The sequence below is a fragment of the Neoarius graeffei genome, chromosome 2 (genome assembly GCF_027579695.1).
Source record: "Neoarius graeffei isolate fNeoGra1 chromosome 2, fNeoGra1.pri, whole genome shotgun sequence".
NCBI classification, from domain to species: Eukaryota; Metazoa; Chordata; class Actinopteri; order Siluriformes; family Ariidae; genus Neoarius; species Neoarius graeffei.
In genome coordinates this window covers 8,261,591-8,286,485 of record NC_083570.1, presented here as the reverse complement: position 1 = coordinate 8,286,485, position 24,895 = coordinate 8,261,591, and the positions used below count along the sequence as shown (strand labels likewise).

Here is a 24,895-nt window from a genome sequence, read left to right as displayed (position 1 = left end):
CTGAGTTGAACACAGCCCTATAACCCCACCCACCCACTACATAAATCGTGACCTGTGCTTTTGGTTATAAAAGTTGGCGTCGCTCATACGTATCGTTTCCATGGCTACAGTGACGTCTTTTGACGAGCAAGGTTTTCATCGATTTAAAATCAAAGTTAAATCGTTCACATCCAGCATCGGTGTTGATCCAGGCTCATCACGAACGAAACTGATCTTGTGATAAACTCCGCCCACTTCCTCTCTCTTTCTCCATTTTGGTTGTTTCTGCTTCCAGCCTTGTTCTGATCGGCTTTATTTTGCCGAGTGACTGCTGTCGCGGTATTCAGAATTATTGGCACCCTCGGGAGAGATTGATGTTACGTTAATTAAACGCTGCTCCAAAACACGGTGGTGTAGGGATGATGAATACATCGGAGTGTAGCGCTGTATTCATCTCATCTCATTATCTGTAGCCGCTTTATCCTTCTACAGGGTCGCAGGCAAGCTGGAGCCTATCCCAGCTGACTACGGGCGAAAGGCGGGGTACACCCTGGACAAGTCGCCAGGTCATCACAGGGCTGACACATAGACACAGACAACCATTCACACTCACATTCACACCTACGCTCAATTTAGAGTCACCAGTTAACCTAACCTGCATGTCTTTGGACTGTGGGGGAAACCGGAGCACCCGGAGGAAACCCACGCGGACACGGGGAGAACATGCAAACTCCACACAGAAAGGCCCTCGCCGGCCACGGGGCTCGAACCCGGACCTTCTTGCTGTGAGGCGACAGCGCTAACCACTACACCACCGTGCCGCCCCTTTATTTAAACTTGAGGGATGTTATTACTTCAGGTCTGTTTTTGAGATTTTTTTTTTTTTGAGTTCAGTGTTGCAGGAGATGGCGTCAGCATGAGAGTGCAACACACACACACACACACACACACACACACACTCTCTCTCAGTGGTGTGTGTGTGTGTGCGCGCGCTTCTTATAAAGCAGATTGTCGAGACTGGTCTGATGAGCCCGAGCAGTCGCGTGTCGGATGTAGAGTGAGAGCGTGGGAGCCAAGAGTAACAAACACCACTGTTTCCGTAGAAACCGACTTTCAGAAACTGATTTTTTTTTTTTAACCTGTTTCCATCCTGCAGGTTCTACATGACTTTTAATTTCAATAATAAAAACCTCGCTAAACAATCCCCGCCACCATAAACAGCGTTTGGTTAACGGGCTCCAGTCAGAGAGACGACGAGAAAGCACGAGAGCGAGTTGAACTTCCTGCGTTCCTCAGCACCGAGACCAGACTTGTGTTAATGCACGCGTTCTAACGCGTCGTGTTTCCGTAGCAGCGGCCTGTTCACAGGGAGGAGCGTGACGAGCTGGTGATGAACTGCTTCCGTGTGAAATGGAATTATAAACGGATAAAAAGCATGATGGCGTTCTTTAAGAAATGAACGACTGGCAGGTTGTTGGGGTGTAACTGTAATAAAACATCACATCTTCTCTTGCTGTTTGTTTGACATTTTCTGGTGTGTGTGTGTGTGTGTGTGTGTGTCAGGCCTTAGCCCAGGCCATAAAGGAAGCCAAAGAGCAGCACCCGGACATGTCTGTGACCCGCGTGGTGGTGCACAAGGAGACGGAGCTGGCTGAGGAAGAGTAAAGGTACGTGCATGTGTGTTGGAAGAGCTTCTTTAGTTCAGATCTCTTCGTGCTCACTCATCACCGAGAGTTAAACTGAGACACGACCCTGAGCTCATCGTCGCGGCCGCCACGCCATTCCGTGTGTGAACAGATAAATGTTTCCCTTCGCTGATGTAAAAAGGGGCGGGGTCAGGATGATGTCATGGCGCTCTGATCAGTTTGTAGCTCTTGGTTTAAAGGATGAGGTTCACTCGCGGAGCTGCAGCGTGATGGCGGTTTGGCGTAGGGATGGCGAAAACTAAAAAACAAAAAAAAATCTTGACCGACCACCGAGCCTCATTAGTCGGTTAACGTATGCGTTTAAAATTCTAGAATTGGAGTTATTAGAATCTATTCTAAATCTAACCGCGAGCATCCGCACATTCAGTCCCAGTCGCTGCCCTCCACTCACATTACCTTTTCTACAGCGCGAAACATTTAGTCAAACGCGGCACTGATGTCAAGGGGTTTGTATTGGAGCGGAGGACAAATGGCTCCAGCTTATGGCCCTTTTCCACTACCCTTTTTCAGCTCACTTCAGCCCGACACGGCTCGCGTTTCGACTATCTAAGAACAGCACGACTCAGCTCGCTTCAGCCCTGCTCAGCCCCCAAAACTCGCACGGTTTTGGAGTGGGGCTGAAGCGAGCCAAACCGAGCCGAGTGGGGCTGGGGGCGTGAGCAGACACTCCCCTGTGCACTGATTGGTGAGGAGGAGTGTCCTCACATGCCCACACACGCCCTGCGAGCACGCTGGGATCTGTAAACACCGTAAACCCGGAAGAAGGAGAATTACGAATTATGAGAATTATGAAGCCTTATGCGCCGCCTCGCCTCATCTATACGCTCTTGCCAGTATCTGTTGGTGTTGTTGGTGACAACAAGCCACAGCACCAAGACCAGCAACACTAACGACTCCATGTCCTCCATGTTTATTGTTTACTCTCCGGGTCGTGAGACTACCGCTTAAAAGCTCACTGATGTCACTGTTTGCGCCGCCTAACGACACCACCTGACGTCCACCCACTTTCGCTAACTCCACCCAATGTGTCCACCCACTTCCAGCCAGCACGGTTCAGCGCGGTTGTAGTCGAAATGCAACTCCAACAGCCCCGCTCAGCTCGACTCAGCTCGACTCGGCACGGCTCAGCCCAACTCAGCTCCGTTAGTAGTGGAAAAGCGGCATTAGAGACAGTTTCAGTTGGCCATGATGGCATTGAAAATAAAGTCAAGTGCTAGAAGAAGTACATAACATTCAGTGATGGGAATAACGGCGTTAAAATAAAGGCTGTTATAACGCCGGGTGATCTAATTAATTAGCTACAATCGTTATAACGCCGTTACCAATATCAACACGCCATTACTGCATGGTATTGAAGTTGCTCTGAAGCCGTCACCGACTCGGCTCACAGACACAAAAGCTGCGTTTGTCTCTCCCCCTCCGACACCGCTGTCATTTCATTCTCTCTCCTTCCCTCCAAAAGTCGGCATCTGCGCCTTTAGTTTGTGTGGAGAGATATGATCTGCAATAACATGCATTGTTGGCTACAGACCGAAACATACTTTCAGAATGCACTGGCCAAGGCAGGACTAAACTCGATGTGCCTTCTAATAATAATTTAAAAAAAAAAAACAGAATAGTCATTTGTAAGCTAAAAAGTCTAGCCTGATACTTTTTTATTTTTCACAAATACAGTCAACTTCTGTCAAGGGTCACACAAAAAACAGTCGTTCTTGGAAATACATAGGCTAACAAGTTAACGGGTTTAAACAAGTTGAAATAGAAAACACTGTTGCATACATGTCAACCTTTGGTCAATCAAACCTGTATAACCAACCTCCAAAATCCGTATGAGATGCAAATTAAAATAATTTACCTAAAATTTGAATGATAATTAACAATGATATATCCCAGTTACTTTTTATTCAATATTAATAACAATAAACCTTCAGAATGAATACAAAGCTCCAATGTTTGACAAAAACACAAAGTGTTATCAGCGTAGTTACGAAGGAAATACTTCGTTGTTTGGAGACAGGTTTCACCGAGCGGCTATTATGCGCGAGACTTCATATTAGCCGGAAAATCTGTTCATAAAATTACGTTATAATGACCAAATACAATGAAAAGTATTTTTCCAGTCTCGCCTGTGAAAGGTAATCCCATGTGATCTCGTTTGGACGGTAAACCTGTTGGTACAGTTAAACGCAGCACATGAATGAGGCATCTTTATTCTCGGCTACTGTCTAGACGCTATACCAGAGACGGCTGAAGAATCTCCACTTTGCCACATCCAATATGGCGGCGAGGATGACGTATGATTCTACGCAGAAGGCGGCGTCTATGTTTATATGTCTATGACTTCACGGTTGGCGGGATTCTCGCAATGCGGTGTGCGCATGATCAAAAGTGGAACGAAGTCTCGCTACCACAAGATAACGCGCGATTTCATAAGACTCTTTACTGGCTGTCTGTGGCGTACAGTACGTTTGTAAATGTTATGCGCTCTTTTATCATCGTGGGAATTGATTATAGCTCTAAATAAATATTGAAGTTTTTTTTTTTTAAAGAATGTGTATAACTTTATTTGTACGCCCATATACAACCCCGATTCCAAAAAAGTTGGGACAAAGTACAAATTGTAAATAAGAACGGAATGCAATGATGTGGAAGTTTCAAAATTCCATGTTTTATTCAGAATAGAACATAGATGACATATCAAATGTTTAAACTGAGAAAATGTATCATTTAAAGAGAAAAATTAGGTGATTTTAAATTTCATGACAACAACACATCTCAAAAAAGTTGGGACAAGGCCATGTTTCCCACTGTGAGACATCCCCTTTTCTCTTTACAACAGTCTGTAAACGTCTGGGGACTGAGGAGACAAGTTGCTCAAGTTTAGGGATAGGAATGTTAACCCATTCTTGTCTAATGTAGGATTCTAGTTGCTCAACTGTCTTAGGTCTTTTTTGTCGTATCTTCCGTTTTACGATGCGCCAAATGTTTTGTATGGGTGAAAGATCTGGACTGCAGGCTGGCCAGTTCAGTACCCGGACCCTTCTTCTACGCAGCCATGATGCTGTAATTGATGCAGTATGTGGTTTGGCATTGTCATGTTGGAAAATGCAAGGTCTTCCCTGAAAGAGACGTCGTCTGGATGGGAGCATATGTTGCTCTTGAACCTGGATATACCTTTCAGCATCGATGGTGTCTTTCCAGATGTGTAAGCTGCCCATGCCACACACACTAATGCAACCCCATACCATCAGAGATGCAGGCTTCTGAACTGAGCGCTGATAACAACTTGGGTCGTCCTTCTCCTCTTTAGTCCGAATGACACGGCGTCCCTGATTTCCATAAAGAACTTCACATTTTGATTCGTCTGACCACAGAACTGTTTTCCACTTTGCCACAGTCCATTTTAAATGAGCCTTGGCCCAGAGAAGACGTCTGCGCTTCTGGATCATGTTTAAATACGGCTTCTTCTTTGAACTCTAGAGTTTTAGCTGGCAACGGCGGATGGCACGGTGAATTGTGTTCACAGATAATGTTCTCTGGAAATATTCCTGAGCCCATTTTGTGATTTCCAATACAGAAGCATGCCTGTATGTGATGCAGTGCCGTCTAAGGGCCCGAAGATCACGGGCACCCAGTATGGTTTTCCGGCCTTGACCCTTACGCACAGAGATTCTTCCAGATTCTCTGAATCTTTTGATGATATTATGCACTGTAGATGATGATATGTTTAAACTCTTTGCAATTTTACACTGTTGAACTCCTTTCTGATATTGCTCCACTATTTGTCGGTGCAGAATTAGGGGGATTGGTGATCCTCTTCCCATCTTTACTTCTGAGAGCCGCTGCCACTCCAAGATGCTCTTTTTATACCCAGTCATGTTAATGACCTATTGCCAATTTTCCTAATGAGTTGCAATTTGGTCCTCCAGCTGTTCCTTTTTTGTACCTTTAACTTTTCCAGCCTCTTATTGCCCCTGTCCCAACTTTTTTGAGATGCGTTGCTGTCATGAAATTTCAAATGAGCCAATATTTGGCATGAAATTTCAAAATGTCTCACTTTCGACATTTGATATGTTGTCTATGTTCGGTTGTGAATACAATATCAGTTTTTGAGATTTGTAAATTATTGCATTCCATTTTTATTTACAATTTGTACTTTGTCCCAACTTTTTTGGAATCGGGGTTGTACTACGTTTATTGAATCAAATCCTTATAAAATACAGACATTCCGTATAGGTTGACATGTATGCTGTGGTCTACAAAATACCCCACTCCGAAAATCACTATTTTTATTCATAAGCAAAACTGGGGCGGGAGGGCGGGACATGACTGAATGGGTGTTTCTGATTTGTCAGCTGTCGTCCTTACACCGCATGGCATGCCCCAAGCGTTTACAAACACAGAATTCTAGGTTCTCCGCTCCAAAATCGGCAGCTTCAAAATGATTGATTTTTTTTTTAACCGACAACCAAAAAAAAAAATTAACCGGTTGACGTTGATTTGGTCAACCATTGGTCAAACGGTCATCGGTTAACATCCCTAGTTTGGAGTTTTGCTGGTGTTGCTGAAGATGGAGTCGGGTCAGACACCTGTCTGTCTGATGTCGGTCGGAGCCAGTGATGGGAATAACGGTGTTAGAAATAAACGGCGTTACTAACGGCGTTACTTTTTTTAGTAACGAGTAATCTAACTAATTACTTTTTACATCGTTATAACGCCATTCACGTTACTTACAATAAAATACTATGCGTTACTTTATTAAAGCTGTTCTCATCTGGCACGCTGCTCGCTCAGCCTTTCTTTCCTCTGCTTTAGTGTGGGGCGGGGAGACGCGAGACAACGGCACAGTAAGCCAATCAGAGTAGATTTGGACATCATACGTAGGTAGGCCACGCCTACTGCACTACTGCGCACGCTTTCAATCGGAAGAGCCAGCGATGGCGAGCGGTCAGCCCAGCACTGCGCTTTCACACTGGAAATACAGCCATTACTTTTCATTACTTGAAATAAAAGGCAAGAGTGTTTACGTGCAATGCACATTATGTCGAGGAACAAAGCGTTTGTCCTCGTCAGTGGCCAGTAATTAGTAACAATTTTAATAACTACAGAAATATATTACATTTGATAGATGTCTTATCTCACATTGTCCCACAAAAATATTAATATAGTGTAGATAACATTACTAATTGGTTCTGTTAAGTGTCCATTTCAGTCATTAAACACATTTAACATTCACTTTTATTATGATTACACTAATTGAATTTGATTTTTTTTTTGGGGGGGGGGGAAACACAAAATGTAACGGAATCATTACTTTCCCTGGTAATTAGTTACTTTTATGACAAAGTAACTCCATTACTAAGACCACGTTCAGACTGCACCCTGAAACGACCCATATCCGATTTTTTTGCCCATATGCGACCTGTATCCGATTTGTTATTGACAATCTGAACGACGCAGATCCGATTTTTTTTCACATGCGACCCAGGCCGCTTGGATATGTGGTCCTAATTCCGATGCATATCCGATATTTTCACATGCGACTGCAGTCTGACCGGACAGGTCGCATTCATGCGACCTACACGTCATCAACAAGAGACGAACGTCACTATTCTGCGTTGGCTAATCCCGCCTCTTTGGTGGAAAACAACATTTGTCCAGTTTTCAGAATTTAAATCGACTTTTTTATAGAATTGATCAAGCTAATGGTGGATTTGGTAGGGACCTGGATGTTGATCTGTTAGCCTGATTAAATAAAACAGTTTCTATAACTGATTTATAACTTAAACCATCCTGTACCACATCGCCAGGTCTCGCCTCATCTCCATAGCAAACTGCACTGGTGTTTCTGCACCTTGAGCCAGCGCTGAGAGAAGCTGCAGAATTCAGCTGGCTATAAACAATCTAAATAAATATTTATAAAAATGTAGAAAGTTTATTAATACGACGAAATAAATATGTGCAAATTATTAAGCCTGAATTAAGAGTTTGGTAATACAGCGGCCGTATCCCAAATGACTGCCTACTGAAGCTCGAGTGCACTATATAGAGTTTAAAAATCCATTACTTCCTAGTAACATGTAGTGCACTTATATAGAAATTAGAGAGACATTTAGGAGTCAACCCTCGTTACCAGGCTACACGTTTTCATTTCAGTTCAGAAACAAAAACACACGCGAGACCTCACACTAACACTAACCAGATAATAAAAAAAAGAAATCATTAAACATGAAGAGTGCGCTTTTTTTTTGTTTACGTATTAGGTAGATGTGCTTATTACGTGTCAATTTGCGCATGCGGGACACTTTTGGGTCGTTTTCCGTTCATATTGGAGATCGCATACAAGTCTCATATAATTGGTAATGTGAACGGCCTAACAAAAAAAATCGGATTTCACAACAAATCGGATATGGGTCGTTTCAGGTTGCAGTCTGAACGCAGTGTAACTCAGTTACTTTTTGGGAAAAGTAACTATAACTAATTACTTTTTGAAAGTAACGTGCCCAACACTGGTCGGAGCACAAGATGAGGGTGAGAGAGAAGCAGACCTAAAGAGAGACAGAAATCAGAAATGGAGGCAGATGGAGAGAGAGATAAGGAGTGGCAGGAACATGGGCAGAGGTAGAGGAATAAATGGAGAGAGATAAGGAGTGACAGAAATGCAGGCAAACTGAGAGAGGAGGAGTGATAGACAGAAACTGACAGACCACGGGAACAGACAGACAGTAGTGAGGTGTAAGTGATGACGGAGGGGAATCTGTTCCTGCCCTGATGAGAAAATCCTGAAGCGGAATAAATCGGGACGAATTTATAAACAGCGTCATTAGTTCATCACTTTATACCGTTTCACTTCGAGAGTGTAATGAGTATTTTCTCTCTCTCTCTCTTTCTCACAGAGCTGAAGCCTGCGTTTCATCCGCCATCCCGTTGTGGAAAATCTTTCCCTGCGTTTTTCCGAGCAAGTGATCGTGTCTCTCAGAGAGGACGAGAGCGAGGATGACGCCGATACGCCATCATTTAAAAAAAAAAAAACAACCCAGAACCACTTCATCTAACATTTTTTTGTAGTGTTTGTTACTATTTTTATTATTTCTTCCCCATAAGGTATTGTACAATGTTTTTATTAAATCCAGATCGGATTTTATTTTTCCCCTCCGAGCTCAGCATTCCAATTAATTTTTACAGTGAATTTTTTGACCGTTTACTTGGGGGGCACACACACTCTCTCTCTCTCTCTCTAATCTCTTCTGTCTCTCTTGATAATTACACACACACTGATTCTGGACCATTTTTAAGTGGGAGGGGTTTAATGTTGTTTAGGAGAAGTGGGCAGGGCTTCAGATGAATCTCAATCTCATTGAAGGGACCAGCGTGAATCCGTTTTCTTGCACATCGGTGCCAATCCTTCCTCTACACGTGCGCACGCGCACACATTCCACCGCAGGGAGGCGCGTTTCGTCTACCTCTATTCGGGAGAAAAAAATTAAACCCCATGCAAAACGACCAAAAACGGATTTCCTGAAAACTCTTGGCAGCTCAACGTGTTTCACTTTTCCTGCACAGATTTTATTCCTCCAAGAAAAAAAAAAAAATCCCACGTTTGTACGAATAAAATGGATCTTGTTCCATTTAAAAAAAAAAAAAGTTATGAAACACTTTCTTTGCTTTAATTAAATTTTCACTACAGAGTTTTACACCAGAATAAAAAAACAAAAACAAAAACCAGCTAGGACTCTACATGTGCTCTCTCTCTCTCTCGTCTTTCCTTCTCATCATTTTATCACCTTGTTTTTATCCGTTTTATGTTCACAGCTCCATTTGTTCACCACTTCCTGTGTCCTCTCTTTGTGTAACACTGTTGAAATAAAAGTTTGTTTATTCTCTAATCATCATCTCTGGACTCGTTTCATCTTGTTCTGGTTTGCAAAAGTCTGAATTCAACATCGTCTCTCTCTCTCTGAAGCTCCATGTCTCCATTACGTTGAACAGGTCAAGATCTCACCTGAATGGCATTGCTAAATAAAATAAAAAAAAAAAAAAAATTCATATTCAGGTTCATCCATGTCACTTCTGGCTTCAAGGGTGGGGCCAAGGAGGCGGAGTTTTACCAGATGGTTAAGTCTTTAACACATGGATAATTCCGAAAACTCACTTCACGCTAGCGAGCATTTCCTAACAATTTCCCATCTGCGATGTCTGTCACGCGCCAATCCATCACTTTTTGTTTGATATCTTCAAACTTTAAGTTAAAGTTTACGATGTTGGGTATTTAACATCTCTTGCTAACGAACGTCACGTCATACTTGCGTATTTATGGTTCCGTATCTCACTGGGCTGCGACAGCTTGCGATAAATTGCGAACGTCATTCGTGAGAGTTTCCAAAGTGTCTTGAAACATTCGCGGGGCTTCTCAATTTCCTCGCATGAGTCGTAAAGTGTCGCTTCTTCGTCGCTGAAATTTTGAACATGTTCGAAAAATTCGTGCAACAAAGTTTCTCTCAAAATAGCCGCGAACGCGTCGTGAACCCTTCTTGAGTCAGTTTCCGTGAGGCTTCCTCTACTTCCCTGCCTGCCGAGGGAAAGCCGGGCTGCGACTAGTTGGAGACACAACAATTGCGATAAAGTATGCGAATTAGCGACAATTTTCACTTGGAATCACACTGAATCGATATTCGCATATTTTACCGCAATTGTTGCATCTCCAACTAGTCACGGGCTGTCGCAGCGATAAACAGTCGTCCCTTCACCACCATGTCATGTTCCTGAGAATCCGCAAAGAAGCGTAGAGTCCTCTGTCCTGAAGACGTCGGAAAACTTGGTTACAGCTTTACCCCTGACACTGGAGACTCCTTCTAGACCCGTTACATAAACGTTAATTCTCCTCACGAGATAACGACGATTTCGCCATCCGTTTATTATTAGCGGTATGGCCCTGTGAATGAGCTGTAACTATGGAAACGATAACGTGGTTTGTAGTTGTAGCTGTAGTACTTTTTATGGAAAATGAAGACACACCTTCTGACCAATCGGAATCCAGCATTCAACAGAGTCACGGTGTAAATGAGTTTATTACTGAACAGAGTCGTGTGCGTCAAGTCAGTCGTCATGGTGACGTCTGCATCGGCAGCGCCGGTTGGAGAGTCGATGTGCCGTCTCTCGTGGGTCCCGGGCCTTGGACAACTCCGCCTCCACTGAGACACAAAGACAGACAAGTGGAGAACATTACTGAGACAAATGGACTTGGTTCTCTCTCTCACGTCATTTTGTATTTTCCGTGTACATGAAGCTGAATACGTGAATATGCAAATCAGGACACGCCCCCATATCCCGTCCCAAATATCGTGAACTAACGTTGATTTGTGAGGTTAACGGTTTACTAGCTCGTGAGTTAGTGTGCTTTCGGGATCAGAGTCACAATTTCTGTTAGCCAAATTAACTGACTAGCCCTGTGGATGATAAAAGTTTCCAGGTACCACCACCATCTTCACATTTGATTGGTCCAAAGGGATTTTATGACATCACAATTGTGTAGCCTCGCCCCCTGGGTCCATCAGTCTGTCACAGGACATCATATCGTACACCTGGGGGGGTAATTTTACATCACCAGGTATTTTATTATTATTTTGGGAGGCATGATGGAACCTTCAGCAACGTGATGAGGGGAAAAAAAACCTCATGGAAATGGTCACCTGGAGAGTTCGTCGCTTTCTCAAGTGGTTCTTTGTTCAGTTTGAATGCTTTGGTTCCCTTTCTGTAAGGTTCCTGAGAGGGACAGCCAGAGCATGCTTAACGTTACACACACAAACTTTTAAATCATAATAGTATAGCCTTCAGTCAATACTGGTTTTATTTCTGTTACCTAGCAACCGAGATGGAGGGCTTTCTTTCTTCCTTTCTAATTTTTTTTTTTCTCAAACCTTTTTGGGGGTAAAGAACTCTCTGTTCTCAGTACAGTAGGCCATATCAGTTAAAATAAGCCCTGTAGATATTATACCCCAGTATCGCAGATACAGTCGTCATATTTCCATCCCAACTCGTGCATGTTAACAGATATCCATTTAAGTAATTAATAAATTTGTGGCTGTATTTTATTTATCGGAAGTGAGAGGCTCAGATCTGAGGTATAGTTTATTATATCGAGGACAGTTATTTATATTCGACTGTACTTGTACAGTGCTATAAAACAGTATTGTAGAGGTGTGACGATGAATCGATCCCTGATCTATTGATCCGTTTCAGTCCATGATTAAAAGTTAACGAATCATGATGCACTAACAATACCTCATTTCATCCCAAGAACACTGGATGCATAACAAATTTTGGCAAATGGCACAATTTCGATATTAGCCATGTTTGTGGTTGCTATAGATAGTTTTCACATGACGTCACAGAGTCGGGGATTCCCTAGTGGCGGCCATCTTGCAGGTCAAGCTTACCGTACGGGTCACTGAGCACACATTGAGTACAAAGTCTTCAAAAGAACCCAAGCAGGCTATTTAAAGCTAGCAATGGTGCACACCTCTTGTATTCACGGCTGTCGTACTAGGTCAGCTGATGACGTCAAGCGGAGCTTTTATGGAATTCCCACTGTATGGGAGCACAAAGGCGAGCAAACAAAGAAACTCAACATACAAAGGAGAAATCTATGGCTTGCGAGAATCAACTGCAAGCATTATCAGCCTTCCAAACACAGCAAAGTCTGCTCCGATCATTTTATAAGTGGTAAGTTGTTTAAATAGGAAGTGTAAGGATGAGGAAAAAAAAAACAGTGAATCGGAAAGCTGCGCAGCTTCGCGCAAATGTGCGCAGCTTTCCGATTTAAATCCATTCCGATTTAAATCAACTCGATATTATACACACACACATATATTTATATGAAGTGTTGAGAGCTCTAAAATTCCAATGTTTACATACCTTGGCTGTAATTAGGACACGACTGTCACTTGTTTTTATATGGTGGACTTCACGGACCCAGCCACAGACAAAATAATTGTATGACTCCAGCGACTTGTATGCTTTGAGGTCGTCAAGTGTGTAGGCACTTTTACTATTCACGAAATAGTTCACAATATCAGGGTACGATATGGATGGCAGCCCTGCATAGTCACTTGAAAATGCATCTTTGTCCACTTCGTAGGGGTCAATTCCCCCAATCAAGGCCAGTTTGGCTGCATCCCGTTGTCATGAGATGTCGTCCAATGTATCCATATACTTCCGTTTGCTTGATTTTGCCGACATTGATCTTTATTTTAGAAAACTGACTATATAACTTTATAAATTCGTCCGAGATAACGTAGCCGGTAATAGCGATGGTCCGTTTTGTTAGCCCCACAAGATGGCGGCTGGAGGGCGTTCCCCGGAATGCCGTGACGTCAGTGAAAACTATCTATAGCAATCTCATGAGATCATGCGTTGCTTTGTGAACAACATGGCGGGCAACTCGGAATTCCTGAAGCCGCTGTTTTTTCAAAGCCCGGTTTGGGGGCATTTCTTCCAATCTCCGTGCCTTTTGGACAACGAATGTCGTGTCTCAGGAGGTGGGATTCGGTGTTCTCTTTAAAGTGCCATTCCACCACTGGATGTATTCTTTGGCATAAAATACAATATATTTTGACAACATATATAAATGGTATCACTAGATAGAGAAATCTTTTAGCTTCAAAATGATATATCAAACATCATTTTTTGACAACGACAAGTATATTAATTTTGCGACCAAAGTCATCTACCCTTTTAATTTCCGCGCATGATGTCATCGGCAGGTTCCCCTTCTTGTGTACCGTGTGACGTGGCACATATTATCAGCAGTGGCGGATAGAACGCGATAAAAATAATACCAATAAATCTAGCTAATACCAATAAATCTAGCTAACTGAAAGATTAACTCAAAATTTTTCGCAATTTTTTTTGGCCCCCATATACGAGGAGAAATGACTCTCTCACTTTGGGGGTTTCCTGGTCTAAAAATAGACCGACACGTGGTACACAAGAAGGGGAACCTGCCGATGACATCACGTTTCACTACCACGCGGAAATTAAAAGGGTAGGTGACTTTGGTCGCAAAATTAATATACTTGTCATCGTTGTCAAAAAATTGTTTGATATATCATTTTGAAGCTAAAAGATTTCCCTGTCTAGTCATGTTGTCATAAAATATATTGTATTTTATGCCAAAGAATACATCCAATGGTGGAATGGCACTTTAACACAAGCGACTGTATTTTTGTGTTTTAAAAGATTGATACGACTTCACGACTTTTTTAATTGCTTTTTTGTTTCTTGCGGTTAGAACATTTTTAAAACGTGCCAAAATGACTGATCCGTTCAGAGTTGCAATCAAAGGCAGTGGAGTGACTAGAGTCTGAATAAAGACTCCAAAGGCAACACGACTCATGTTTTTTTTTTTAATTGCGCTACATTTTTAGGCTGAGTGTTAACAGAATATTGACTGATCGTGCTGATTGGTCGAAAGATTCAGACTACTTGATAAAACGGCGGCCAATCTCTGTCAACCGTAAGTACAGATTATGAAAAAATTCTGTTCCTGAAAGTGCTAAAGATGCTCCAAAGCTGCTCAAAGGGAAAGTGGAATTGGAATTTATTTTATCGATCTGATGAGTCGGCACAGATAAGTGACAAGTCTACGCCGCAAAGTTATTACATTTGTGTGCTGCTTTTGAAAATTAATTTTTTTTTTAAATTTCAAATTATTTCAATCATTAAAAAAAATCACCTGTGTATTTATACTAAAACGATTATCCACCTCAGGCTCAGTGAATATCGGTGAAACGTCGTCTCGGTTGTTATTCACCTGTGGAGAATCATTGTTCAATAATAAATATAATATGGGTGATTTATTGGAAATAAGAGGCTCAGATCTCAGCTCTGGAGCACAACGGGATGAAACTAAACCCGTGTCGGTCTTGACTTCGTTAATAAACGGTACGAAGATAGCATGAGCAGATGTAATATAGTATAGCATAGTGATTATCAATCTGTCAAACGCGCACAAAGGTCATAAATCCAACAGTACTTAGTTCTAATGAGGTAAAAGTTTTGGTACCTTGTTGTAGTTTCATGCTCAGGTAAAGCGTCAGCAGCAGGAGCAGAAGACTCACAGGGACGAAGACCCCAACAAACAGGAACCAGCCAGGAACATGGTTCAGGAGCACAGCCAGCAGTGACATGACCCTCACACACACTCTCGCCGACACACACACACACTACATGTGTATGTTGGACTTTGAGCAACCTGTAATGACTCGAATGGATTTAGTGGATTTGGTTAATCACTCACTCACTCAGTGTGTGTGTGTGTGTGATAGATCAGATTAACAGCTCAAGAAATGCACTTTAATATTTACTTTTTACTTTAATATTTACGCTTTCCTGTTGTGCGTAATTAGTGGTTTGTTTTGGTCAGACTCGCAGTTAAACTGATTTTCATGTCTCGGTTTGTTCGAGCAAAAAGAATAACAAAATGAAAGTTTCACACTTAATTTCATTATTGTGAAGTGAAAAAAAGTCAAACTTTTATCATTCTCCAAAGTTCAACTTCGGCAGGTGGAGCCAAGGGGGTGGAGCGATACCAAACTCTGCCCAAGATGGCCACCTCTTTCACCTGACAGCATTCAGCTCCAGCTGGATCAGTGACAGCTCTGGGGCTGAACTCAAGAGACAAACATTAGACAGTGAGACCATCTCAGAACATCAACTACATGGTTTAATCCACAGTGACTGGACAAAGTGACCATGAAGAGGACGGTGGAGATGGAGGTGAAGGTGGGAGGCTGATGTGGAGGGAGACGTGGAGTGTCAAGATTTTTTTATTTGTCATTTAACTGTGTACTGTACCAACTGTATGTGGTTGAAAACACTGTTTCTCCAGGATGCTACAGAAAACATCACAGGACTGCAATCTACAATACAACAAAGTGCAGGAGTGCAACACTGCAGACAGTAAACAACACAAACAACAAAGTGCAGAGCTGAGTGTGCAGGTGGAGAGAGAGGTGAACATTAAGGTGGAGATAGCGGTGAACATGAAGATGGAGGAGGTGGAAGTGAAGATAGAAATAGACCTAGAGATGAAGGTATAAATGGAAACCGAGGTGGCGATGGAGGTGAATATCATGGGCGCCGCCAGGGGGGGAAAGGTTAGAACAATTCTAGGGGCCCAGCACTGCCATGGGGCCCTTTAAGGGGCTGATAATATGCTTTTAATGATTTTAATAAGACTTTTGAAATAACAACAATACAATATTCCATCTGGTAAAATGAGCTAATTGAACAAGGTTGTCTATTTCTTGAGTTCTTCAACATATTGTCATTTAACCCTCCCCCTTTTGCAAAATGGTACGGTCCAGTTCTGGTAGAAGCGCGATGCATTAAATCTGTGTGCTGATCAGTGCAACGCTACTTGCTGCTGTGTCGCGGTGCAGCAGCCAGCCAGCCAGCAGTGGAGTGCGTACAGTCTATGATCGCTAAATATGAAGCGTGGCTGTCAAAAACGTAAAGAAAGGCAGCTGAAAGCTGAGAGGGACCGGAGAGGCAGGCAACTGGTCACTCAGTTTTCCCCAAAGAAAGGTCGCTATCGCTCACATGTGTGTTCAAAATATTAGCGAATGGTAAATGAACAGTATGAACGTGGTTGGATTAGCCAATCAAGAGAACACTTTTACAGTTTGTACAGTGACATTTTTTCCATTTTAATAACTGAACTGACTTGTGTGATAAACAAGATGAAATATTACGTTATGCTGGTGCTAATAACTAGTGCTAATAACCAGTTTCATAACTAATGGGGTGCCCTAAATATGCACAGATTCAGCCTCAGGGGGACCCCCGCCCTACCAAACCACTGAACCCCCCCTTTGGAGAAGGAGGTAAGCAGCAATACAACCCATAAATGCTTTAGGATTGAAGTTTTTAATGAGCGAGCGCCATATACAGTTTGCTAGATTAAAGTGTTGCTAATAACGGACACCAGTCAAGTGTTTGACATGGTTACGTGTGTGGAATGTTCATACGTTCTATTTCACCATTTTATTTCCTTTTTTCTTTTTATGTATGAGCTTATATAGGCCTGAATTATGTCTGGACTTATACTGCCATCTACTGGTCAAACAATATAAAAGTGTAAATTAGAAAACAAGGTCAAAAACTCCTGGTCCATGGAGGGGCAACCAATAGTCTAAGGCCCAATCCCAATTCTAATTTCTACCCCTCCCCCTTCCCCTCCGCCTTCCCCTTGGCCCTTCCCCTTGAAACTGAGCTACAAGGGATAGGGCTTGAAATTCAACCCTTACGTATTGGGATAGCCCTTCAACGATCGCATACGTCATCGCGTACCTCCGTCAGCGTTTACGTTAGCAAAACGCGACCAAATGCGTCATTGGCTGCGACCAGCCGCTACAGTCAGAGCCAGAAATCTCTGCTGGCAGGGTGTGATTTGTTAACTAACACCACTGAATGGGATATCTTTGGCGCTTCGTGCACCACATCCGACAGAATGAGGTGTCAGAACACTCATGTAAACAATAAAAGCGAGAATAACAGAACAAAACGTACGCAGTCAAGCAACCGAAAACAATACTCACTCCCAAAGCTTTTTAGCAGCAGCTTGGATTTCAGAAATCGCTGCTCATTCTCAGCTCGAAAGCGAATCAAGCGGCGTGTTTCCTCTGGATAACAACTTAAAACACGTAAATAATGGAGAAAATACATTTATGACAATCTTTCGCCGCGGGAACCGCCATCTTTCTGAAATCCGCATGAAATCTCACTGAAATCCGCATGGCATTGTGGGAAATCACTCAAACCCCTTTGTTCGGAGTCAGCTCCAGGAAAATCTCCGTTTGGAGGGGTACAGAAGCCCTCCCCCTTCCCCTACCCCTCCGCGTTAACTGGGATTGGGATACCCCTACCCCTTCACGTGAACGCGCAAAATGGAGGGGAAGGGCCAAGGGGTGAAATGGGATTCGGCCTTACTCTGCTTACACTCAAATTTCTGTCTAGACACACTTTGCTTTGAACATATTCCCTTTTTGCAGAACAGTACACACAGCTTTCTACCTAACACATAACAATCCATGGGATTTCCATAGGTATTTTGATGCTGGGGGCGGCACGGTGGTGTAGTGGTTAGCGCTGTCGCCTCACAGCAAGAAGGTCCGGGTTCGAGCCCCGGGGCCGGCGAGGGCCTTTCTGTGTGGAGTTTGCATGTTCTCCCCGTGTCCGCGTGGGTTTCCTCCGGGTACTCCGGTTTCCCCCACAGTCCAAAGACATGCAGGTTAGGTTAACTGGTGACTCTAAATTGACCGTAGGTGTGAATGTGAGTGTGAATGGTTGTCTGTGTCTATGTGTCAGCCCTGTGATGACCTGGCGACTTGTCCAGGGTGTACCCTGCCTTTCGCCCGTAGTCAGCTGGGATAGGCTCCAGCTTGCCTGCGACCCTGTAGAAGGATAAAGCGGCTAGAGATAATGAGATGAGATGAGATTTTGATGCTGGGTAGAAAACTTTTTCTATGATTTATTAGCAGTCACATCACACATTTCACTACCAATTGTCCTAGCACAAGAAGGCATCTGGCAAAATCTTGAATTTTCATTTGTGATTGTAAATGCACCAGAATTAGTCACTGACCAGTTTTCATCTAGTCCCTGGTAGGTTAATACATAAAATGTAATAAAGTCACAAACTCAAGGTCCATGGGCTATCAAAAGTCAAATAATGACAATAGTGCAATTGTGACGAGGGTGGGCAAAGTTGGGGGGCCCAAAATTCTAATCTTTCATGGGGCCCAAAATTTCTGGTGGCGCCCCTGGTGAATATGAACATTGTGTAGAAAGTAGGATAAAAATGGATGTACGAGTAGATGGATGGATGATGTTTGGAGAGATGAATAGAATAGGGAGGAGAAAATGAGAGAAAGATGAGAGGGAGAGAGAAGGTGTAAATGAAGAGATAATGAAAAGCGAAAAAAAGGGTGAAAGAAGTGAATTGTACTGAAGAAATAAATCAAGTCCACTTCTACACACAACAGCAGTTAGATACCAACTCAAAACAAATGTTTATAAAGCAGAAAGAAAGAAAGACCAAGGTTGTGTGGAGGAGAAAAAGGGAGGATAAGGGAGAGTATTAAAAAAAGGAAATAATAAGGGAAGGATGAAGGACGAAGCCTGAGAGGAAACGAAAAATAGACAGAACAGAAGAAGAGTGTAAAAGAAAGAAAAAAGGAAAGAAAGAAGAAGTTGGGGCAGAAATAAGGAAAGTATGAACTGGGAAAAGAAAAGAAAGGGCAGAGAGAGAAAGAGAACATCAGGAGAACAGAAGTGTGTATGAACAGAAAGTCTGAAGATGTTTGTTAGATCATGAATGGTCTACATCAGACATGTCTGCTTTCTCTCCTTGCTTCACTCTTCTGACACTCTCCACTCATTTCACTCTCGTCTTTTCTCGCTCTTTTTAGTGAGCACACACATTTTTTCCACAGCTCAGTAGTTGGCAGTATGTTGGGATTAGAGCTTTACTCAGACGGGATTAGTTTTCCATGCTGAGGTGTGGAATGGAATTATTCCCGGAGTATCTGTGGGATTGGACTTTTTTCCGGTGTGGAAAGATGACTAGTGTTGAGGGGAAAGACGCTGGAGCAGCTGTGATCAAACTCACACTGTAATAACACAGAGGCCACACCTCCTTCACCAGGAATAACAGAGGCCACACCTCCTTCACTGAAAATAACAGGCCACACCTCCTTCACTGAAAATAACAGAGGCCACACCACCTTCACTGAAAATAACAGAGGCCACACCTCCTTCACCAGGAATAACAGAGGCCACACCTCCTTCACTGAAAATAACAGAGGCCACACCTCCTTCACCAGGAATAACAGAAGCCACACCACCTTCACCAGGAATAACAGAGGCCACATCACCTTCACTGAAAATAACAGAGGTCACACCTCCTTCACCAGGAATAACAGAAGCCACACCACCTTCACCAGGAATAACAGAGGCCACATCACCTTCACTGAAAATAACAGAGGTCACACCTCCTTCACCAGGAATAACAGAGGCCACACCTCCTTCACTGAGAATAACAGAGGCCACACCTCCTTCACTGAGAATAACAGAGGCCACACCTCCTTCACCAGGAATAACAGAGGCCACACCACCTTCACTGAAAATAACAGAGGCCACACCTCCTTCACTGAAAATAACAGGCCATACCTCCTTCACTGAAAATAACAGGCCACACCTCCTTCATGGAAAATAACACAGGCCACACCTCCTTCACCAGGAATAACACAGAGGCCACACCTCCTTCACTGAAAATAACAGGCCACACCTCCTTCACTGAAAATAAGAGGCCACACCTCCTTCACCAGGAATAACAGAGGCCACACCTTCACCAGGAATAACAGAGGCCACACCTCCTTCACTGAAAATAAGAGGCCACACCTCCTTCACTGAAAATAACAGAGGTCACACCTCCTTCACTGAAAATAACAGAGGTCACACCTCCTTCACTGAAAATAATAGGCCACACCTCCTTCATGTAAAATAACACAAGCCACACCTCCTTCACCAGGAATAACAGAGGCCACACCACCTTCACTGAAAATAAGAGGCCACACCTTCACCAGGAATAACAGAGGCCACACCACCTTCACTGAAAATAACAGAGGTCACACCTCCTTCACTGAAAATAAGAGGCCACACCTCCTTCACTGAAAATAAGAGGCCACACCTCCTTCACCAGGAATAACAGAGGCCACACCTTCACCAGGAATAACACAGAGGCCACACCTCCTTCACTGAAAATAACAGAGGCCACACCTCCTTCACTGAAAATAACAGAGGTCACACCTCCTTCACTGAAAATAACAGAGGTCACACCTCCACTGAAAATAATAGGCCACACCTCCTTCATGGAAAATAACACAAGCCACACCTCCTTCACCAGGAATAACAGAGGCCACACCACCTTCACTGAAAATAAGAGGCCACACCTTCACCAGGAATAACAGAGGCCACACCTCCTTCACCAGGAATAACAGAGGCCACCACACCACCTTCACTGAAAATAACAGAGGTCACACCTCCTTCACTGAAAATAACAGGCCACACCTCCTTCATGGAAAATAACACAAGCCACACCTCCTTCACTGAAAATAACAGGCCACACCTCCTTCACTGAAAATAACAGGCCACACCTCCTTCACCGGGAATAACAGAGGCCACACCTCCTTCACTAGGAATAACACAAAGGCCACACCTCCTTCACTGAAAATAACAGAGGCCACACCTCCTTCACTGGGAATAACAGAGGTCACACCTCCTTCACTAAAAATAACAGAGGCCACACCTCCTTCACTGGGAATAACAGAGGTCACACCTCCTTCACTGAAAATAACAGGCCACACCTCCTTCATGGAAAATAACACAGGCCACACCTCCTTCATGGAAAATAAGAGGCCACACCTCCACCAGGAATAACACAGGCCACACCTCCTTCACTGAAAATAACAGGCCACACCTCCTTCACCAGGAATAACACAGGCCACACCTTCACCAGGAATAACACAGAGGCCACACCTCCTTCACTGAAAATAACACAGGGGCTACACCTCCTTCACCGAGAATAACACAGAGGCCGCACCTCCTTCACCGGAAATAACAGAGGCCACACTTCCTTCACCAAGAATAACACAGAGGCCGCACCTCCTTCACCGGAAATAACAGAGGCCGCACCTCCTTCACCGGAAATAACAGAGGCCACACTTCCTTCACCAAGAATAACACAGAGGCCGCACCTCCTTCACCAAGAATAACACAGAGGCCGCACCTCCTTCACCGGAAATAACAGAGGCCACACTTCCTTCACCAAGAATAACACAGAGGCCGCACCTCCTTCACCAAGAATAACACAGGGGCTACACCTCCTTCACCGGGAATAATACAGAGGCCGCACCTCCTTCACCGGAAATAACAGAGGCCGCACCTCCTTCACCAAGAATAACACAGAGGCCACACCTCCTTCACCGGAAATAACAAAGGCCACACTTCCTTCACCAGGAATAACACAGAGGCCACACCTCCTTCACCAGGAATAACACAGAGGCCACACCTCCTTCACTGAAAATAACAGAGGCCACACCTCCTGACAAGTTCTAATTATTAAGAAAAAAAAATCAAATCAGTGAGCAATAATTTGGAGTTTGTACTGTACCAAGGAAACCCCCCCCCCCCCCCCCCCCCCAAAAAAAAAAAAAAAACATTTTTTATGGCTTCACTGAATAATTTTGGGTTCTTATGTTCAGAAAACGGGTTCTCCTTGGAACTTTCTCTCTCTCTGTAATGGGATGTGAGCAGATATATTGTGATGATGTTGAACCCTGCCTGTTCTGTGTGTCTCAGTGTGTTGTGTTGAGTTGAGGACGATGTCGTGACTTGTCTCCACACTCCAGAACAACAAGAACCCCATGTCCAGATGTGACAGATGTTCATATAACAAGTTGATTGGGGATTAGATCAGCGAGTATAAAAATGAGAGCTGGTGATAAAAACATCTGGCCCAGGTGTTATTTCACTCATACTTTTCTTCCTCCTGTATAACCTTCAGGCCAGAACATGAAAAATCTCTTTTGAATCAGTAAATATTTATTATAACCAGAAAAAAACACACACACACACACACACACACACACACACACACACACACACACACACAACACCAGCTGTTGCCATGTCAACACTGAGAAAACAAGTTTCCATGGGGAAGATGAGCATGACCAGGTGTGTGTGTGTGTGTGTGTGTGTGTGTGTGTGGGGGGGGGGGGGGGGGGGGGGGTGCGGTGCGGTGTTCTTTTCCATCACTGTAATTAAATATGATTAAAGGATACATGATACCTTCAGTACATCAGTGACACTTCATGCATCTAATTACGGATTTGAACAGTGAAATAAAACCCTGCGTGTTGTGCCATTGTAGTAAAATAATCAGTGGTAAAGCAGAGTGCATGTTTCTACCCTGATGTTGATTATTTTCCAGTAACTGCACAGCTGCAAGTGTTTTATTTCTCTTATACAGCAGCAGTTTACTCGTGATTTGTCATGATGTCGGAAAATGTACAGCTTCACCTCTGACTGTTACAAAGCGCAGATGCTGGAGACTCCTTCCATAAAAGTGGGGGAAGCCATGGCCTAAGACCGAGTTGGCCTAGTGGTTAGCATGTTCGCCTCTCAACTGGGAGATTGCAAGTTTTACTCGTGGTCGGGTCATACCAAAGACCGTCATAAAAACAGTACCTACTACCATCTGGTGAGGCATGCTGCCATACAGATGTGAGTGGGGAAGTCAAACTCTTGCGATTACCAGAGGACCCGCCCCCCACTGTAACCCTAGCTGTACAGGTGCGAGGCCAAGGGCTATGGAAATGGAGATCGGCGCCACACCCGTGCACCTCAAAGAGTTGGTTAGTACTGGGACTGCCTGTGAAAGCAGGATTCTGGCGCGAGAGGGACTTAGACTTGACTTGATTGGGGAGTCTGACTGCAAGCTGGCCTAGTGGTTAGCATGTCCACCTCTCAATCAGGAGATCACGAGTTCTACTCGTGGTCGAGTCATACGAAAGACCATCATAAAAAATGGTACCTACTGCCTGGGAAGTCCCCCTCATGCCACAATCTGGTCTTTGACTTGACCATGGCTTAAAGGTTAGAGAAGCAGCTCTACCAAAAGGTGGCTGGTTTAATCCCCTAGACCAGCAGTTGAGCAAGGTAACTAACCCCCAACTGCTTCTCAGGCTGCTCTGGGCATGTCATACATCGCTCTGGATGAGAGTCCGGACATTCCAACAAGCTACCTTAACTTGTTTCAGATGTTTGCGAGCTGATCTGGGCTGATCAGAACCGCGGGGTCCACGAGGCTTTACTCGGGGTCCGTCATGCCTGCTGTTTTGCTGCCTGGATTTATGACACAGATGTAGTTGCTCATTTGATGTTTTCAGGTCCATAGAGGGTAAAGGTTTCCACAACAACAGGCCACCCTCTTCCGTGTTTGCGTTCTTCGATGAGTAGATTACGGAGTGGAAACACGAAGTAACACGTATCACCACATCTTATTCAAAGAGGCTGATTGTTGAAGGGCCACTGGGCTGACCCAAGCAGGGACTGACCCTGATTTTTTTTTTTTGCAGTTTACTCCCCTAGATCTGCCGCGTTCGGCAAAACCAGGGGCGCCAACGTGGAGGCACAGCAGACAGTCTTCGCCGTGTGAGAGGCTAGATGATGGGCCATGATGTCGGGTTGGCCTGTTTTGCACTTCGCACAACGCTGGATATGGGGAGACCAGTCTGGGATGCCTAATGTTAAATGGACAACCAGAAAGGTGCTAATCCTCTAGTGATCCTTGCCCCTATTCTGGATAAGAGCGTCTGCTAAATGCCATTAATGTAATGTTACAGAAACACACTTCTCCTTACAGAAAACTTCAAAACATCAACGATAATACTGTCACACCAGGCTTCTGTTCATATCATCCAACGCTATCACATTCACCGTGTCAGATTCGACAATCCGAGTGCCATAAATTCTTGATGTGTTTTGGTTGGGAGACTGGAGATGCTACAAGTACGATCAATCGATCATCGTGTCGTCAGGGAGCAGGGTCACAGAACTGTCAATCGCAGAAGTTGTCAAAGTAGGAGAGAAAATACAAAAACAAATTCTCACATGCTTGTCGTGGGACCCCTGTCTTATCCACACTGCATTGGCTCCCAATCGAATTTCGTATTGATTATAAAATACTACTATTGACCTTTAAAGCACTGAATGGTCTCGCACTACAATTCCTGAGTGAACTTCTGGTCCTCTATGACCTGCCACGCCTACTTAGATCAAAAGGTACAGGCTATCTGCTGGTACCTCATATAGTGAAGGCTACATCAGGGTGCGGAGCCTTTTCTTACAAAACCCCACAGTTATGGAACAGCCTTCCAAGTAGTGTTCGGGAATCAGACACAGTCTCATCGTTTAAGTCTCGGCTGAAAACATATCTGTTTAGTCAAGCCTTTTGTTAATGGTGTTTATGAGGTAAAGGAGGAGATCTGGAGGGTCCTCAGACAGAGTGTTTTGGTAAACTGGGATGTATGGATGCTGTCAGTCCCCACTCGCTTGCTCACTTGAGCTTGTTGATGGTGTAGTGG

The 24,895-nt window shown here is 43.9% G+C and overlaps 1 protein-coding gene across 14 annotated transcripts in view; it reads left to right on the top strand.

Moving 5' to 3' along the window:
• epb41l2 (erythrocyte membrane protein band 4.1 like 2) overlaps positions 1 to 9,571 on the top strand; it is a 101,242-nt gene extending 91,671 nt beyond the window's left edge. For all 14 annotated transcript variants that reach the window (XM_060913745.1, XM_060913743.1, XM_060913737.1 and 11 more), the window contains 2 exons: positions 1,543 to 1,646; positions 8,582 to 9,571. In XM_060913745.1, the coding sequence (XP_060769728.1) occupies positions 1,543 to 1,644 (102 nt within the window). In that variant the 3' untranslated portion in view covers positions 1,645 to 1,646; positions 8,582 to 9,571. The remainder of the gene's footprint in view (positions 1 to 1,542; positions 1,647 to 8,581) is intronic.
• The last annotated feature ends 15,324 nt before the right edge of the window (positions 9,572 to 24,895 follow it).